The sequence below is a fragment of the Salmo salar genome, chromosome ssa15, assembly GCF_905237065.1.
Source record: "Salmo salar chromosome ssa15, Ssal_v3.1, whole genome shotgun sequence".
Taxonomy (NCBI): Eukaryota; Metazoa; Chordata; class Actinopteri; order Salmoniformes; family Salmonidae; genus Salmo; species Salmo salar.
This window is the reverse complement of record NC_059456.1, coordinates 68,530,010-68,549,409: the sequence shown is the minus strand read 5'-3', so window position 1 is coordinate 68,549,409 and position 19,400 is coordinate 68,530,010. Positions and strand designations below refer to the sequence as shown.

The 19,400-nt window shown below is 48.6% G+C and overlaps 1 protein-coding gene across 3 annotated transcripts in view; it reads right to left on the bottom strand.

Moving 5' to 3' along the window:
* Positions 1 to 19,400, bottom strand: part of LOC106572259 (protein bassoon-like) — a 188,495-nt gene that overhangs the window by 17,217 nt on the left and 151,878 nt on the right. For all 3 annotated transcript variants that reach the window (XM_014146306.2, XM_014146305.2, XM_014146307.2), the window contains exons 4-5: positions 9,759 to 10,208; positions 2,459 to 9,133 (exon numbers count right to left, since the gene is read on the bottom strand). In XM_014146306.2, coding sequence (XP_014001781.2) covers positions 2,459 to 9,133; positions 9,759 to 10,208 — 7,125 coding nt within the window. The remainder of the gene's footprint in view (positions 1 to 2,458; positions 9,134 to 9,758; positions 10,209 to 19,400) is intronic.

Sequence of the window (19,400 nt, the reverse complement as noted above, 5' to 3'; positions counted from 1 at the left end):
CATAACAGTGCAAAGCAATACAAATGTCTATAATTTAACATTTCCACTAACATTTCTGTATTATGTTACATCCTCAGCCATGCCACAACCGTGCATGCAGCACTAAGTGAGCGCAGAATAAAGCTTAGTGGTAATTAAATTTAGATTTCCATTGGGAGTATAATTCATCACAGCCAGTCTCAAGAAAGGTTGAGGAAGATAGCCCCAGTATCTGTCAGTAACATGAATGTTTAATTAACTATGACCATTTCATAAAGATGCTCCTACAATAGCAGTTCTACATAAACCCAGCAAATGTTTTACAACCATGCACTTCTCTTCAGCAGTTCTAGCATAATCTATGAGTAGGGTATAAAATAAATTCCTCTCCACTCTTAAATTGTCTTAAAATCCTCAATATTTATGAAATCAACCAACTTCAAGTCTGTTGTTTGTCTTCCAATTCAAAATGAATCTACTCCCTGTTCATTTTCAAATGCTATTCAAATTCAAAACTCAGGTTTATCATTACTCTACAAGAACTGCCACAGATCTCCACACCCACTTTTTTCCCGTACAAGATTAAGTCAATTCTCCATCACCTACAGAGGTGACTTTTTTTGAACAGTCTCCTTGACCACCTCAAATACCATATCAACTCCTTCAACAACTCCTTCAAACACAAAATGAAAAAATATCGAATCATTTCCTGCCTATCAGTCACTTTATTTTGATTATGCGTTTTACTTGAATGTCTTTTTTCTCTCTCCCCCCCCACCCCAATCATGAAGTTTTTTTCTTTGTGTAAATCTCCAATTATTTGTTTATTATTCTTCAAAATCAGGATACTTTTTTGGGTTTGGTTTAATGCTATAAATATTTGAAAGCGGGAGGTGCCTCTGTTTTTTTTTTACCTCTCCTGCTCTTTCCAGTTGTCTTTTAAAGTCATCCTATTATTTAGTATTTTCTTATGTGAAAAATAATTAACAAAGAAAGCATTATTCCCAAATACGACAGATGGTCACTTAAATTTCGGAATTGTTTCAATCTGTATATAAGGGGGGACAAACATCAATCCGAAATTTGCCACTTAAGCAAAAGTAACAAACAGCTGGAGTTAGTTTTAGATGAATGGAGATATTATTGACAGCATTTGCCTATGATGATGTTCAAAATTGCTTGCCAAAAACATCAATAACTTTTCAATGTAGAGCTCGTTTGACTGTGTTCACTTAAGCTGTGCATTAGTAAGATGCTGGAGGACATACGTCTTTGGTGCTTTTTGAAACTAGAGATCTATCACAGTGTAACTGTGTGTAAATTGTGTTGTGTGTTTTATGTAAAGGAGCCTGGAAGAACCTTTCGGGGTTCTATAAATTGCCACTCCGGGAACCTTTCCAGTTGAAAAAGGTTTCTCGAGGAACCCCTGTGTAAAGGATCAAACCGGAACCTTTTTGTGATGAGTGGGGTTCAATTTAAAGGCTTTTTAAATATATATTATTGAGGTGGCAGACTATCAGCAGACTGGAGGAATGGATTTCACATAGTTATTTTGGGCCACCCGTTAGAGTAAATGTAATTCCTGTTCATGACGTTAAGTTTGTACACTGCAAATTAAAATGTTTCTTGAATATTTATGCATATTACATATTCTATTATAATATTAACATTGCTGATTACATATAGTAATAAAATGGCAACTATTCCAGTTTGGGGATTTGCACATGCTCTTGAGGAACTCATACACCACTGTTAGCCTCATTGAAGCTACAAAATTGTCAGTGTTCAACCTTAACATGTGATGACAATACAACAGAACAGATGAACAGGAATTGCATCTACTTCCACGGGTGGCCTAAAAAGAGCTATCTGAAAGCCACGCCCTTACTAAGCCACTCCTCCAGTCCAGTGTTCCTCCAGGAACATTACATTGAAACATTAAAGCAGTGGTGTCAAACTCATTCCATGTAGGACCTAGTGTCTGCTGGGTTTTTGGTTTTTCCATTTAATTAAGACCTAGACAACCAGGTGAGAGGAGTTCTTTACTAATGAGTGACCTTAATTCATCAATCAAGTACAAGAGAGAAATGAAAACAGACACTCGGCCCTCCGTGGAATGATTTTGACACATGTGCATTAAAGGTTCCTCCAAGAGCCCCTCAATTTACCAAGGGTGCTAACATAAACCATTGACTAGCAACGGTTCCTTGAAGAACTGCAGGGATTCCTTGAGGATCTCCAGGGTTCCTCGAGTCACCACTAATTCTAAGAGTGTAGCATCGCATGATAATGCACTTGATGTTTATGGGGCCATATTTCAATTTTATGCTGCCAATTTGATACATACTACAGTAGAATGCATACAGTACTTAACAGTAAAAAGACAACTGTCCATGTGATCTTGAGATTTGAGTCTTTCGGTCTCTGCATGTGTACAGAAATAGCTGTTGAGGATCAAAGGATTGACCTTATGACCTACCTGGCTCTGAAGAGCTTGCTGCTGGTACAGGTTTAGCCTGGCCTTGGTGTGCTCATCTGTAGTGGGGCTTAGGGGCTTGGGGTCCGACATGGACCTCTGTGTGCTCTTAATGGGCCGGGGCATGCTGGGGTGGCGCTGGGGCGACTCGACCGTGTAGGCTTTCTGCTGGGGGGTGACGTGGGCCTTGTTCAGCCCGCCGCTGGAGAGGGACGTCTCCAAGAGGCGGTGGGGGGAGACGGGGGAAACAGGGGAGTAGAGCACCTTGGGGGACTTGGGGGGCTGACGGATCAGGCTGGAGAGGGACTCATTGTGGAGGTGGTTCATGGGCTGGGTCTGATAGCTAATCTCCAGGGGGTCTGGCCTCCTCCTGTTCTGCTGCTGGCGTGGGTCGGCGGACCCCACCAGCTGGATGCTTGTGGAGTAGGGGCTGACGGTGGTGGGCACGCTGAGCTGTGGCACCACCACGCCCTGAGACTGGGCCTCAACGTCTGTTTGGCAGGCTAGGCTTTGGCCCTTCTGGGTCCTCTCAGGGCCTGAGATGTAGTGGATAATCTCGACTTTGTTCGGGTCTGGCACGGTGACGTGGATAGCCGGAGACACCTTCCCCAGTTGGTCTGTTTCGGTCTGACAGGCGCTATCTCGAATGGTCTGGATGGCGATGCTGGATGAGACGGCTGTCTTGGAGGCTGTGTCTGTCTTGTTTTCGGCCCCGAGATCCGAGTGCTTAGAGAAGCGAGAGCGCCTGCGCCTCACAGGCTGCTCCCACTCCACTTTCTCCTCATCATCATCGGTTTGGACACTGCAGTCTACACTGCGCCTGTTGCGTCTGCGCCGGGACATGATGTACCTCTCCTCGCCATCCTCTTCGTCTGTCTGGACACAGCTGTCCACGATCCTCCGTGCTCCATAGAACTGGATGCTCTCGCCCTCCATTCCATCCCTCAGCCGGGGCATGGAGGTGGAGTTCTGCCTCCTCATGTTGGTTCTGGTCTCTATATGCTCTTCATTGTTCCTTAGACACATGTCCGAGGAGGAGTTGGGCAGGGAAATGAAGCCCACTTGATCTCCATAGGGCAGCAGGGTCTGGCCGTTCGGGTCCACCTGAGCGGCTGCGGCGGCTGCAGCAGCAGCAGCTGCAGCAGTCTTCTGCCTCCTCTGCTCTTCAAGCTGCTGCTGAAGCTGCTGCTGCAGCGACTGTATCTGGTCGAGCTGGGCTTTCTGCTGGGCCAACTGCTCCTTCTGCATCACCAGCTGGCTCTCCCTCTCAGCCTGCTGCTGCTGCAGGACCTGCTCCTTGATGGTCTGAAGCTCCTGAATCTCCCTGTGCACCAGCATCTGCTCCTTCTCGCGGTGCCGCTGCAGCTCCATGCGCTCCCTCTCCAGCTCCTCCTGCAGACGTAGCTGACGCAGCTTCTCCAGCTCCACACGCTCCCGCTCCATTTGCAGCAGCTGCTCATGCTGGCGGTGCATCCTTTCCTCCGTCTCCGTCACAGGGTTGACTGGGCTGCTGGAGGGTGGGCCAGACGGAGGGGGCTGGGTGTTGCTCTGGGACCCAGTGTAGCTTTGTGTTGGAGGGTAAATGTGGGCTGGAGGGGGCTGGCTCTGGGGTGGAGGCTGGCTCTGAGGATGGGATTGAGGATGCATGTGCTGGGGCTGGGCTGGAGGTTGGTTCTGAGGCTGGACCTGGGGCTGCCCTGGGGCCTGAGTGTGGAGGTGAGCCTGGGTCAGGTTCATGGGTTGCTGCTGGGGCTCTGTTGGCAAACTGACCGGCGCTGATGTACGGGCAAAGAGAGGTTGAGATGATGGATCAGATGCACTGGATTTCACAGAGGGCTTCCCTAGGTAGACTGGGGCATCCTGGGTGGTGGTGATAGCAGCAGGCATGCTCACAGGGGCCGACGTGGTGAATGGGAAGATGTTGGGAGCCGGATAACGGTACGGAGCCTGCCCAGACATAGGCATCCTTGGGTTCACAGGCATCCTGGTGAGGCTAGCCAGAGGCACTGGTGTCATGTTGGCTGTGGGTAAAGGCCTGTACACTCCCCTCAGTAGCGGGCACAGCACTGAGGCAGGCTGGGTAGTGATTGGCAAGGTGGATGCGATGGGCGTGTTGATGGTGGAGTAGGTCATTCCATCAGCAGACCTCATGGCAGACGGGTACATGGCTCGGAGGCTGGCTTGCCTGGCATTGATCATGTTGGTGAGCGCTTGGGTTTGAGAGATTGGCTTCCCATCAGGTCCGTAGAGCATATTTTGTCTCATAGAGTTAAGCCTGCCACCTGGACCTGTTCCTCTTCCTACGCCGTACTGCACGAGCTCCGGATTGCTCCCATAGCGGTCCATTAAGTTGAGGGCAGCGCACATTCGGCTGATCTCTCTGGCAGTGGTAGCACTGTACTGGGCCAGGTTGGACTCCTGGAAGTTAGCGAGGTCTCGGGGCGAGTAGCCGTAGTCAGAGCTAATGTTTGACAGGGAGTTGAATCTGCGTATGGGCAGGGCAGTAGCAGTGAGGTCACCCCCATGGCGTAGGTCAGTGTAGGAGCCATACTGCATGCCTAGTCCCAGGAAGCCTCCCTCATAGGCATGTTTCAGGGTGCTGAGGTCCACGGCCAGCTCTCCAGAGGCCTGGATGTGTGGGTCCATCTTGGAGTGGTAGGATTGAAGTCCGGCCTCTGCTAGGTTGGTGCCAGACATCGAGGGCTGTAGCCGCCCAGGGAACGGTAGTGTGTAGGCTTTACGCCCGTCCATAGAAATCTCCTGATACTGGCCCTCCTGGTCCGACTCGTAGGAGAGTGGTGGCGCAGAGGGTGGTCTTGGCTCTTGAGTGGCCACTGTCTCATCAACATTTTGCTTCTGGGAGAACGGACCACCAACACAGGTACTTCCGAATGGGAGGCGGTACACTACATCACAGCAGGCCGGTTGGTTCTCAGCTTTGATCTGCCCCCCTGTGAGGTCCATGGCATCCTGGCTCTCTTCTGTCTTCACCAGCTGGGTCACTGGTCCTCCCTGTGGGGCTCCATCCATCTGGACCATCATGCCATGAGGCCCACCGCCTGCCAGGTTCATCACACCTGCCGGGGTTGGCTTGCTCTTCAGCTCCAGGGGACCTCCAGTGCTGTAGATGTCAGGGGCGATGGCGGAGGATATAGCACTGACCACGGCTTGGGAGTTGCTGGTTTGGCTGACCAGAAGGTCCTTTTTGAGCAGAGTCATCTGGCCTGGTAGGTTGTACCGAGCTAAGGAGGACTGCTGCTGCATCTGATGGTGTTGCTGGAGCTGCTGCTCCAAGAGCTGCTGCTGCTGTTGAAGCTTCTGCTGCTGCTCCATCAGCTGCTGCTGCTGGATGCTCAGGTCCTCCAGCTTGGCGTCAATCTTGGGGATGGATGGGTCAGTGGGTGGTGGTTTGTTCTGTGACAGGCACATGGCTGAGCCCATACCCTGGCCCAGGTCCACTCTGTTTTGTAAAGGGTCCCCGTAGACCATGGGCTGTTTGGGCTGTGATATGAACATGGAGGCGGCCACCGTGACGCTCACCGTGGTTGCGGTTGATACCATCACATGGGGGTGCTGCTGGGTGTTCAGGTTCATGATGAGAGGCTGAATGATGGTGGAGGGGTGGCTCCCCTCGTGCCCACTGGTGTATTTGCGTGTTTCTGTGGCCAGAGAGGTAAGATCCATGCCGTGGTCAGTCATGATGATGGGAGCTGGTATAGTGGCTGTTCTCAAATCCAATGTTCTCAGATCCACCACGCTCCCACCATAGATCATCTGGCCCTGCTCCACTCTCGAGGTCCCTGGGACAGTGGAGATCCTGCAGAGAGAAATGTTGTCCATAGACATCGAACCACGGCTGTAGGTGCTAGCTGTGGTGACCATGCTGGTGCCAACATTGACCTTTTCCACCTTCTGCATCCTATAGAAGCTGCGGTGAGGAGACTGGTGGTATGGAGGGCTGTCTGGCGGACTGGCCTGTGGAGAGTAGCCATCAAATGTCAACTGTCGGCTGAATCTGGTGGGCGAGGATAAAGGTGAGGTGGCCGTGTTGACCGTCACTGGTTTGGCAGGGCTTGTGTGCTCAGTGTCCATGTAGTGGGCATCCTGGGAGGATTGCTGTCTGAAAAGACGTGGGGATACAACTCTGTGAGATGTCTGGGTCCCCTGGACCATCACTGGGGAGGTGGGCCCTGAGCCAGCCGACGGAGCCACTATGCCTGGGCTGAACGTCTGGGTGGAGATCTCGACCCTCCTGGAGGGAGAGCGACTTAGGCTTTCAGTGGGCGATGCGGAAGGGGACAGAGGGGGGCTGGAGCTCTTGTAGTACGAAGACATCTTTGGCGAGCGGGTCTCTATGACGTGCTCTGAAGATGTTGCACTGTCTCTGACTTGGACCCCTCGGTTCTCCCCCACGCTCCTCGCAACCAACTCTCTCTGGCTGTATGCCTGTGTTATCTCCGCTATCTTGCTGCACACATTTGAGACGGTTGTGGTTGAAGTGGTGGGACCTCCAGTTTGCCGACCATACATGGTGGATTGGGTGGTCGTCATCATTTGACTAACGCTGGTCTGGGAGATGGTCACTGCATCCCGGGAATAAACCCCGTAGGCGGCTATTGTGGTGACGGCCGCCACTGGAGTGATGCCATTTTTACCCGTCTGGCTCTTCATCCCTTTTGAGTAGTGTTGTGTCACCCGTACATCAGGGATCCTTCCTCCGGTCTCAGAGAAGGACACAGGTGCAGAGAGCTGAGTGGGGCTGGTGCCAGGAGTCAATAGGTCATTGGTCTGCTCAAGCAGCTTACTGAAGGCTGACCCAGTATCTAAAAGCTGCTTATCTGGATAGGTACTGTTGTCAACTTCCACCTGCTCGTCTGCCTGCTGCTGTAACTCCAGGGCGGAGGACTGGTGCATCTTAGTGATGTTCTGGGAGGTCTGGCGGATCTCTTCGTAGATGTCTCCTGTCTCTGCTGCCTCGTTTTCATAACCAGTCTCTGCCTGCTTGTACTCATACTCATCTTCATACTGTTGGCCGTTTGTGTCATCCTTGTATGTACTATTGTGTCTCCCTTGTTGCTGCTGCTGTTTCTGCTGTTTCTGTTGCTGCTGCTGTTTCTGTTGTTTCTGATGCTGCTGCGGTTTCTGTTGTTTCTGCAGCAACTCAGCTTTCCTCATCATTTCCTCATACACCTCCTCAGCACTCTTCAGGGGCTTGCTGCTGGAGCTCCCAGTGGTCGTCGTGGTCGTCAATGACTTCTCGGTCGGAGAGTACAGAGACATGAACGTTGGCAGGTTATATTCGCTGCCAGACTTGTAGAGTTTGGACTCGTATCCCTCAGCCTCTGAGTCAAGGCTCTGGGGGGAGTATTCCGAGGCAGAGGATCGGTGGAGCTCCTCCATCTCTGCAGCCTGTCGCAGCTCCTCAGTAGGGGAGGCGTCCTCAATGGGGGAGAGGTTGCTGGGGGGCGTCTTGGATCTCTCCCTGCGTCTCTGGGCCCTCAGCTCCTCTTTGTCTCTTTTGGTCTTCCTGGCCGTGCTGCGGATCCTCTGTTGCTCCAGGTCCCTCATCTTCTCCTGCTCCCGCAGCAGCTCCTCCTCCTCCCTCAGCTCATCCTCCTCAGAGGAGTCCTCAATGGTGGGCAGCAGGGAGCCATGGGAGCGGTGCCGGGCTTTCCTCTGCTGCTTGGCGTCCTCCAGTCTCTGTCTGCGGCTGGGGCTACTGTCACTGTCGTCCTCCATGGAGGAGATGGAGGTGGGTGAGGTGCCAGAGTTATAGCTGGAGGTGGTGGGTGGCAGGGTGGAGGAGTACTCTCCCCTGGAACGCTCCTCGGGAGATCCCGTCAGGCTCTCCATCTCCAGCTCGGGCTCTCGGTCCAGACTGAGGTCATTTTCATTGTTGAGCTCCATGTCATGGCTGTAGCTGTTGGTGTTGTTGAGCTCAATAGTCTTGAAGCGGCGCAGGCCCCCCAGGCCCCCCTCCTCTCCTTCCTCTGCAGAACCTTTGTAGATGTCGCTGGAGCTTTTGGTCTCCTCCTCAAAGCTGCTAGACTGGTGAGATAGGCGGCGTTTCTCTTTCATTGACTCCGAGATGTGCTTGTGTGTCTTTTTTGGTTTTTGGTAGCCGTAGCCTTCGTCCTCCTCGTCCTCCTCCTCCATGTCCTCCTCTTCTTCGTTGTCCTCGTCTGCGCTCATCTCCATGATCTGCCTCCTCATGAACTCCTCATCTGTCATTGGCTCCGGCTCGGCCACTTTCTTCTCGTCCTTGGGAGCAGCACTGCTCTTGTGCTCCCGTTTGGACTCCCAGTCCCCTCCGTCCTCCTCCTCCTCCACAATGTCTTCCAGCTCCTCATCAGAGTCGTAGGCCTCGGGGGTGATGGACAGCGACCGGGGCCTCTGCTCTCGGTGGTGCCTGCCCCGTCCCCGTTCGCGCTCCCTCTCCTCGGCCGGCAGGGTCTTGGACTCCAGCAGGGGCCTCATGGAGCTCTCCAGCTTGGTGATCTCGGAAGGGCTGGGGGGGCTGCCACGTCCGCTGATGCCCTTCTCACTCAGCTTCATCTCCTCCTCCTGGATGAGGCCGGTGATCTCACTGTGCGAGCTGGAGATGCCGTCCGAGGAGTAGCCGGTGTCGCTCAGGCTCTGGGGGCTCCGTGACAGGTCTTGAGTGCTGTTCTTGGTCTCCTAAGGAGGGACATAAGAAATCAGCCAAAAACAAAACAGCAGACTGGGAAAAAGACCTGAAAAAAAGACCCTGAGATGATCTTATGCAATGATTATTCTAAAATACTTATTTGTAATGTTCTGCTCCTCATCTTATTCCACCCATGCTCACATTGAACATTGGAGAACAGTGGGCATTAGAGTGGATCACTTTCATTTTGTATTCACAACAGCACTAATTCAGTACCACTAAGGCCTTGATGGCTTTGCATATTCATGGTTGTACCAATCGTAGCACATTATGTTTCAAGAGGGGCGACGGCTAAAATGGAGTGAGAGAAAAAACACATTCCTTTTCTCTGTGTGGAGTAAATCCATCAGTGCTTTGGCTGGCGCCTGCTTCATCAGCACTATTTTTTTCTAGACGTCAATAACAAGGTGCAGGAGAAGAGGGAAGGCACAGAAAAGATTGGATGCCATTTTCAAATCATTTGAGGTACTGTGGCAATAAACTAGCAATACCTTATTCCATTTCAACTCCACTAAATGTCCCTCAATAAACATCTTGCTTTACTATATAACAATAACTAAGCTTTATCAGCTGTATATCAAAATGAATTTCTAGGAGACCTAAAAGGTGACTTACGTCATAATGTCTTGACTTCTTTAGGTCTTTTGTGATTGGCTCTCCCTTCTTCTGAGTTAGTTTGGTGTCTATGGCAGGTTCCACCTCCTCCTCTGACTTTGGCATAGTCTCTTCCGTGGCCTTCGGTTGTTTTGGGGGCTCATTGGAAGGTGTGGGCTGGACAGGGGCCTTTGTGTCCCCAGGTTGCTTCACTGCGAAAGGTCCGCTCCCCAGGCCTGTCTGTGGCTTCTGCTGCTGCTGCGGCTGCATCGTTCCCGGCCCTTGCTGCTGCTGATTGGTCGATTTCAGGAAGGGTGGCTTCTGAGCTGGCTGCTGACTGGCTGATGCCAGGTGGCGTGGAGATCCCATTGGTTGATGCTTTGGAGACGGATGAGGAACAGGAGAGGGGTCTCCGAGTCCTCCAGACATCAGCCGCTGGGTCTGACAGTTCAGACAAAGCCACTCCCTCTTCTGAAAAACATATCAGAAAAACAAAACAATTATATTAACCTTTTGATTAAAAAAAATTAAAAGAGAAAGAAAAAGAGAGAGAAAGTTAGGAAGTGAAGGATGGGGAAGGGGGGTACAAAGCGGGCATGGAAGAATCTGACAAGAGTAGAACATCCCTCCCACATTCCATGTACATCTCCACTGTGATTCAGTGGATAAAGAAAAGAGTGACAGCATGGCTTCCCCAGGATTAAGTCTGTATGTCTCAGAGGAGAAAGTCATACTGTCTATTGGCAGGCAGCCACCAGATCGAGAGACATCGCCCTTCTACGACACATTTTGGGGGGCCGGCATACATGATGTTCCCATAACAATGGGACTGATTGGAGGCCCAGTCCAACACCTACAGTAGTACTACTCTGAGAAGTAAGCCTCTTAAAACTATGAGACATCATTCCATCTATCTTAACTGGTGGTGTGCTTGATCCTCGAATAGATGGTTTCTTATTGCTCGCGTAGATCCTATTTCTTTGAGGTTGAGGCTACAATACAGAGTTTTTACCCCTGTCCCGCCCCTCTGGACACTTCTTTCTCAAATCTAAAGATCCGAATCACGTTCTGCACATGCTATTTTTACACACACATTCCCGTTTCTCTCTTTACTCACCCTCTTCTGAAGCCTCAACCAATTTGATCGATATCATGATGTGGCCTAGCTCTGACTAATATTTCTGAACAGCTGCGATTTGAATAAATGTTTCAAAAATATATATGAAGGCTACAACCTTCTCTGTCTGTTGTAACGGATATTGCCATTGGACAAGCAAGACGCAGTCTACACATTGCATTGGGGCAAAACAATTTGTGTTTTGATGATGTCATCTTTATACTTATGCTGCAATATATCACCAGGAGTCTGCCTCCTCTTAAGCCAATATTTGCAATGATGATGAAAAATAACATTAAATCGCTGTTGACGGCCTGTTTGTTTCTTGCTTGTTTGATATTCTGTGTAGGCTACATATAACTTGTAGTGGCATGTAACTCCCCTCCCTGAAAAAATAACATGACATTGCTAGACAACCTGTTGGTGTCGTGCTTGTGTTTGCAATAGCCAACTTTTACAACAGACGAAGAACTAAGTTGTAAATCTAACCGTTTTGTGTAAAAGAGTGACTGAGCACGGAGCAGCAGCTGAAAGGAGGTAGGCTAGTGGATCCTGCATGCGCAGATATCTCTAAACCCAGCTAGTTGACTTCCAGAAATTCCAGAACCACAGCCATTCCATTTTCTTTTTTTTATTATCAGGAAGCTATTAGCATTGTTCAAATAATCTCTACTGATTTTAGAGTGGGGTTGAGGCAACAGCAAGTCAGCATCTAAAACCAGCATGTCAACAATAAACCATCTGCGTGTTGTGCTGTCAAACACATTGAGTCCTTTCTCACTGAAGGGCAGATATATGCTGTACAGAGTAGTGGAGGAAAAAGTACCCAATTGTCATACTGATTAGAAAATGACTCAAGTAAAAGTGAGTCACCCAGTAAAATACTACTTGAGTAAAAGTCTAAAAGTATTTGGTTTTAAATATACTTAAGCATTAAAAGTAAACGTAATTGCTAAACTATACTTAAGTATCAAACGTAAAAGTATAAATCATTGCAAATTCCTTATATTAAGCAAACCAAATGGTACCAATTTTTTTATTTTTTTTTACGAATAGCCAGGGGCACACTCCAACACTCAGACATAACTTACAAACAAAGCATGTGTGTTTAGTCAGTCCGCCAGATCAGAGGCATTATTGATGACCAGAAGTGTGTGAATTGGACCATTTTCCCATCTTGCTAAGCATTCAAAATGTAACGAGTACTTTTGGGTGTCAGGGCAAATGCATGTAGTAAAACTTATTATTTTCTTTAGGAATGTAGTGAAGTAAAAGTAAAAGTTTAGTAGTACTTTAGTATTTTTGCTTAAGTACTTTACACCCCTAGTACAGAGACACTGAGACAGAACAAGGAAGACAGGAGAGAATAGGTCAGAGAGGACTAACTGAATGGAACAGTATTGACCATTAACACCAGGCACAATTTTGAGGCTAATGCTTAAATTTCTCTCTATTCTCTCCTTTCATGCAGGTTTTCAAAAGTCAGGGAATGGTATGAACTGTATGAACCTGTCATAGGCACGCAGCCCACAGATAGATAAATATTGTATCACTCTCTGAAAAGAAGACCGGAAAAGAAAGGTAAAAGCCCTCACTATCTCTTATCATCCATTTCTCATCCCGAAGACTGAAATGCACCCAGTCCCCGTTTGCCCTTGTTTACCACGCATGACATCATATTGAGGGGGGGAAGAAAAAAAACATTTCAGAAAGATTTACCAAAGAAATGGGATTATGGTTTCAATTAATGGATTTTTTTTATCTCCCGTAGAGCAGAAGAGTACATCGTGACTAGTGATATGAGAATATACAAAGGTTTGTTTGTCTTTATTCAGATTATCATCAACGCTCATGCCATCTTGAAATTAGATTTTCAAACGTAACTGTCACAGTCATCGCTGGACTGACACATTTAGAAAAGGAAAGTCTTGATAAAAAATATACCCTTCTTTGCATTCATTCCTCTTCATAGCTGATCATTTATTCACTGTGTTGTTAAAGGAATTGTTTTATTTTTTACAACTAAATCAAAATCTTTTATGTCAATGGAATGTTATAGAAGGGTCCAGACACCTTTTTTGTGATTTCACTTGTTTTTTGAGAAACTTACCCCGAACAACTAATCACTTGCTCATCCTCGTTGTGCAGTTTGGGGACCCTGCAAAAACATGAACAAAGGCTCCAAAGACACCCAAATATATACTTTTAGAAATTGCAAAGCTCTTATGTATATTGATGCAGGTCTTTAGATGTTGTACACACCACATTAAAATGGTGTTATTCCGAACTTTATCCACAACGTTATTGTCATGGTTCCACCTGTCACCAGAGGGCGGCAGAGACCATCCTAGAGACATTAACGACACTCAGGTGTGTCCAGTTTACTCATTGTGATTTCCCTGTTAAAAGAGGTGTGTTTTCTGTTGTCCTTTGCAGAAGCTTGAATAGTTTACCGTGTGCGGTTGTTTCCTGAGTGAGTTTTTGAGACTTTTTTCAAGTGTACTGTGATCCTGCGGCTACCGTTTCTCAGTAAAGTATTATGTTTATCCTTAACCACTGATTCCTCGTCTGGTCTCTTCTCTGCACCTGGGTCCAACCTTACATCCTGATCTTCTCCAAAACCCTTCTGGAACACATACTGCACGTCCGCCAAGTCCTGAGATGCCTCCTGCAGAGCCAACTATATGTCAAGATAGAGAAGTGTCCCAGGTTTCCTTCCTGGGTCACATTATCTCTACCGCAGGCATCCAAATGGACGCCGTAAAGGTTGAGGCGGTCACCGACTGGCCCCATCCCACCTCACTCAAGCAGGTCCAGCGGTTCTTCGGGTTTGCACATTTTTACAGCCGTTTTATACGCAACTTTGATGCGGTGGCAGTGCCTCTCACGGTCCTAACCCGCAAGTCCCAGGCCTGTTTTTGCTCGACTCCCGAGGCTGACAGGGCATTCATGAAGCTCAAGGGACATTTCACTTCTGGACCCATCCTCGTTCATCCTGATCCTACTCGTCCCTTTGTGGTAGAGGTGGACGCCTCGGACACCAGAGCAGGGGCGGTCCTTTCACAGTGGAACGAGGAGGACAAGAAACTGGACCCATGCAAGTTTCTCTCCAAGCGGTTCTTGACAGTGGAATGCAACTGGGAGCTCTTGGCAGTTAAATGGGCCCTAGAGGACTGGAGACACTGGTTGGAGGGGGAACCTCATCCTTTGTGATCTGGACGGACCATAAGAACTTGGTCTCCCTTCAAGAAGCCAAGAGGTTGAACGCTCGCCAGGCTAGCCTATCGCCCGGTATCCAAGAATCAGTACTACAATGGGGACACTCCTCTAAATTAACTGGGCATCCAGGGGTTAATCGGACACTGGAGTTCCTGAGGCGGAAATTCTGGTAGCCCAACATGATTTAGGATGTGAGATCCTTTGTTGCGGTTTGTTCCACCTGTGCCCAAAGCAAGTCCTCACGACAGCGACGTGGGACCATGGCCGACTGGGGATGGGCAGAGGTTGGAGCAACCCAGCCGGCCCTTGTCCCACCTGTCTGTAGACTTTATTACAGGGTTACCTCCATCCCAAGGGCTTGCTACTATCCTGGTGGTCGTTGATTAGTTCTCCAAGGCAGCCCATTTCATTGCCTTACCCAAGTTGCCCTCAGCGAAGGAGACCGCTGATCTCATGAATACCGATGTCTTTCGACTACACAGACTTCCTAGGGAATTGTCTCGGATCGTGGGCCCCAGTTCATCGCACGGTATTGGAAAGCCTTCTGCTCCCTGTTGGGGCTGTTGGTGAGTCTCTCCTCGGGATTACACCAACAGTCGAATGGGCAAACTGAGCGGGCCAACCAGGAGCTGGAGAAGTTCCTCCGCTGTTTCATCTCCACCCAGGCCAGCAACTGGAGCAAGTTCCTCGTCTGGGTGGAGTATGCTCACAATCCACTCCCGAACTCGTCCACTGGACTGTCGCCGTTCGAGTGTCAGTTCGGGCGCATTGAAGCTGATCTGGCAGCTTGTGATGGCCCAACACCCTATTAAGGAACTTTATGCTGGTGTTTCCTTTATTATGGCAGTTACCTGTAGCAGCAGGCTACACAGAGAATGGAACAGCTGGATAGGGGAAATGTCTCGAGTCGCACAAAAGGGAATATAACGTTGCGGGTAAAGTTCAGAATTGGCACAATTTCATGTGTACAACATCTAAAGACCTGCATCACTATACTGTTAGTTTTGCAGTTTCTTAAAGGTTGTATTTATGTTTAAGGACATATTTCGGTGTTTTTGGAGCCTTTGCTAATGTTTTGTCAGGGTCTCCATACTACACAACGAGGATGAGGAAGGGATTCGCTCTTTCGTGTAAGTTTATCAAAACAAGTGAAATCACTAAAAAGGTGTCTGGGCCCCTCTATAACATTCCATTTGCATAATAGAGATTTGGATGTAAAAAATCAAATTTATCCTTTAATTCATTCGGTTTGGATTAAATTCTCCAATGACACTCCCACACACTATGCTTTATCTGCACTCCAGGCTATAAAACATTATAAAGAAAACTGGTGGATGGTACAAAAAAAACATTGTTACTGAAATGAGTGCAATAAGTTCATTAAGATGAAATTGTAAGACTTCAAAGTAAGCTTCCAGCCTACTGGTGATGACTGAAGGGAAAAACTGAATTTAATGAAAAGGCTACTGTCAAGACTCCACCATCAATAGTGTTGGGGGATTTTCTACTTTTCTGACTGAGATTGAATGAGGTATTGACAAAACCATAAAAGCCTCCCTCCGAGACCTGCCAAGCTGTTTAATAGTTTATTTCCAGCAGTGGGTGTTTTTTTTTCTTTCTCTTAAGTGTGATTAGCAAAGCCACAAATTGTATCCCTCTTTCTCATTTGCTAGTGGACTCATACAGATTCATCTTAATTAAGACAGAGAGCAATACTGTGGCCCCACTTTGTTATATTGTTCGGACTAAAGTAAAGTGCACTACAGCCCTTCTCATAATTGCCCGGCTACCCAGACTCTTTACTCCGGCCAAACACTACGCCACGTCCACGGACGTTAGTTTCTTCTCCATACTGAGTCTGGATCGGAATACCTCCCCGATCCTTCACTGAATGGGAACACATTCGGGGCCGTCTGATTGGTCCAGAAACTGATGGGTTGTCCAGAGCCAGAATACGCATGGGTAAAGTGACGGTTGAAAAATTCGTCTTTGGCTTTGATACTCTGATTGGTTAGAGACGATCCAAACGCTGATGACTTTGTTTTGTACCAACGCCCCTTGTGCCCCTCGTCACCACAAACGACTTCAATGATGGCAGTCTCAGACTAAAGTATGTAGCGAACGACAGAGCAGCCGAAGAATTTACTGTGAGTCATCAGGCTATTCTCATAGTGCACTATTACCCATGCTTTGTGGGGTATGAAGTGCTTTTCCTCACCCTGAGCTTTGTTGTATATTGAGCCCGGCAGACCTCACAATAGATCAACATGTTGTATATTGTATACCCTGGAGACCCCAAAAAAGATAAAGCAGAATACAACAGAACACATCCACAATTAGATGTATATGGCGATGCTCTCCACTGTCTCTCCACTTAGCCTACATCTCCCCGACACACACAACTCTCCCTTCTCTTCTATACAATTCCCCCAGCTCCCCTTCAACGTGTGGATTGGATTCCCTTCCTTTCTTCTGTATGAAGTGCATTGTACATCTGCATAAAGACCACTCAATCTCCCCTCTCTTTGTACTGTATATAGTGCAGGAGGCAGGGCCCCTCCCCCTGCCAAGCTGGAAGATAGCTATTTTTACCCAGGGTACCATTGTTCTGCTCTAGCGCACACTTCCATTCCCTCCCCAGTTGTACCGCTGCTGCTCCAGGCAGCACTACACTACAGCACAGCACAACGCCGCAAAATGGAGGAACGCAGCACAGGGCCGTCCAGAGGAAGAAGAAGAGAGCCGGAGTGGCCCACCGGACACAGACGACAGAGAAATAAAAGAAAGGGGTAAAGCCCCATAGTGAGTGAGGAGGAAGGGAAGCAAAGAAATAGAGGGAGGGGGATAGAAGAGTGAAATACGACGAATGAAGACAAGGGGGGGGGGCGAGCAGTTTGGAAAAGAGAGCGGTAACAGAGATGGGGGGTGAACAGAAGAACTAGAGGTCAGAATAAAAACATAAAGAGACGGAGAGCATGACTAGGAAGAGAGGAGAGAAGATCTACTGTAGCTGGTCAAATGATAATACACAGTAGAGAATCTACTGTAGCTGGTCAGATGATAATATACAGTAGAGAGGAGAGAAGATCTACTGTAGCTGGTCAGATGATAATATACAGTAGAGAGGAACGATCTACTGTAGCTGGTCAGATGATAATATACAATAGAGAGGAAAGATCTACTGTAGCTGGTCAAATGATGATATACAGTAGAGAGGAGAGAAGATCTACTGTAGCTGGTCAGATGATGATATACAGTAGAGAGGAGAGGGATATGGAGACTAGGGTTGCATCCCAAATGGCACCCTATTCCATATGGGGCCCTCTAAAGTCTCCTATGACAGTGGGAGTAAAAGCCCGGTGGGATTGCTTCCTTCCACCCAGCCAACCTCTTGATGAACCTTTCAGAGCCAGAGTGAGTTATTGACTTCCATCCACACTGTATCTCCACTCCTAGTCCCCCATAGCTACTGTACCACCATCAGTCAAACCTCCTCTGCTAGAAACATGTTCCCCATCCCATTGACACGACTCATTATCGATCCCCCTGGTGTTAAGTGTACCTAAGCAGAGAGTAGGAAGCCTCATGTGGTGTTACAGTGATGCAGAGCCGATTCCATCTCCTCCTATCCCCCTCCTCTCCGTCACTTCCTCAGTCCTCTCCCGCTGTCAGTTCTCATCTGGGATATCACTACATGGCTATCTGGGCTAGTAATCAGTTAGCATTGCCTGCTACTATAGGCAGTTCCAGTATAATTCATCTGAGGACCGGCCCCTGAGTGGGCTGATGGTCTCTGGTGGGTAGGGAGGGAGGGAGTTAAATTGTCCCATTTGAACTCCTACCAAAGTCAGGAAAAACCACCTCAAGCTGAACCTCGGCAAGACGGAGCTGCTCTTCCTCCCGGGGAAGGACTGCCCGTTCCATGATCTCGCCATCACGGTTGACAACTCCCTTGTGTCCTCCTCCCAGAGTGCTAAGAGCCTTGGCGTGACCCTGGACAACACCCTGTCGTTCTCCACCAACATCAAGGCGGTGACCCGATCCTGTAGGTTCATGCTCTACAACATTCGCAGAGTACGACCCTGCCTCACACAGGAAGCGGCGCAGGTCCTAATCCAGGCACTTGTCATCTCCCGTCTGGATTATTGCAACTCGCTGTTGGCTGGGCTCCCTGCCTGTGCCATTAAACCCCTACAACTCATCCAGAACGCCGCAGCCCGTCTGTTGTTCAACCTTCCCAAGTTCTCTCACGTCACCCCGCTCCTCCGCTCTCTCCACTGGCTTCCAGTCGAAGCTCGCATCCGCTACAAGACCATGGTGCTTGCCTACGGAGCTGTGAGGGGAACGGCACCTCCGTACCTTCAGGCTCTGATCAGGCCCTACACCCAAACAAGGGCACTCCGTTCATCCACCTCTGGCCTGCTCGCCTCCCTACCTCTGAGGAAGCACAGTTCCCGCTCAGCCCAGTCAAAACTGTTCGCTGCTCTGGCACCCCAATGGTGGAACAAGCTCCCTCACAACGCCAGGACAGCGGAGTCAATCACCACCTTCCGGAGACACCTGAAACCCCACCTCTTCAAGGAATACCTGGGATAGGATAAAGTAATCCTTCTAACCCCCCCCTTAAAGATTTAGATGCACTATTGTAAAGTGGTTGTTCCACTGGATATTATAAGGTGAATGCACCAATTTGTAAGTCGCTCTGGATAAGAGCGTCTGCTAAATGACTTAAATGTAAAATGTAATGAAAAAAGGTGAGAGAGTGTGTGTTTGTAATCAATGGTGGTGGTAACCAAGGGTGAGGGCAGTATTTCTGGCCACAGAGAAAAGAAGGCTTTTTGTTTGTTGACACAGCTGGGAGAGAGATAAGGTAGACCTCCAAGAGAGCAAACACCACCTCAGACTCCTCAGCCTATCATTCACACAGGGCCCTATAGAAACGCAATGATCACACGAACGGGACTCACACGAATGTTAAGCTCTCAGGTTGAGAGCTTAAAGTTCCTTGGTGTCCACATAACTAACTAACTAACTAACTAACTAACTAACTAACTAACTAACTAACTAACTAACTAACTAACTAACTAACTAACTAACTAACTAACTAACTAACTAACTAACTAACTAACTAACTCTCTCTCTCTCTCTCTCTCTCTCTCTCTCTCTGGTTAAAGTGTCACTAATCAAGTTATCCACAAAGAGCTTGTCTTCCCACTTCAGTGCTTGACTGCTGAGCTTTAGAACTGCCTACCCGTGACCTGCTTCATTGAGTCGTGGGTGTCTACGGGTCTTGGGAGAGAAACATACACTTCCGATCTGGCACCATG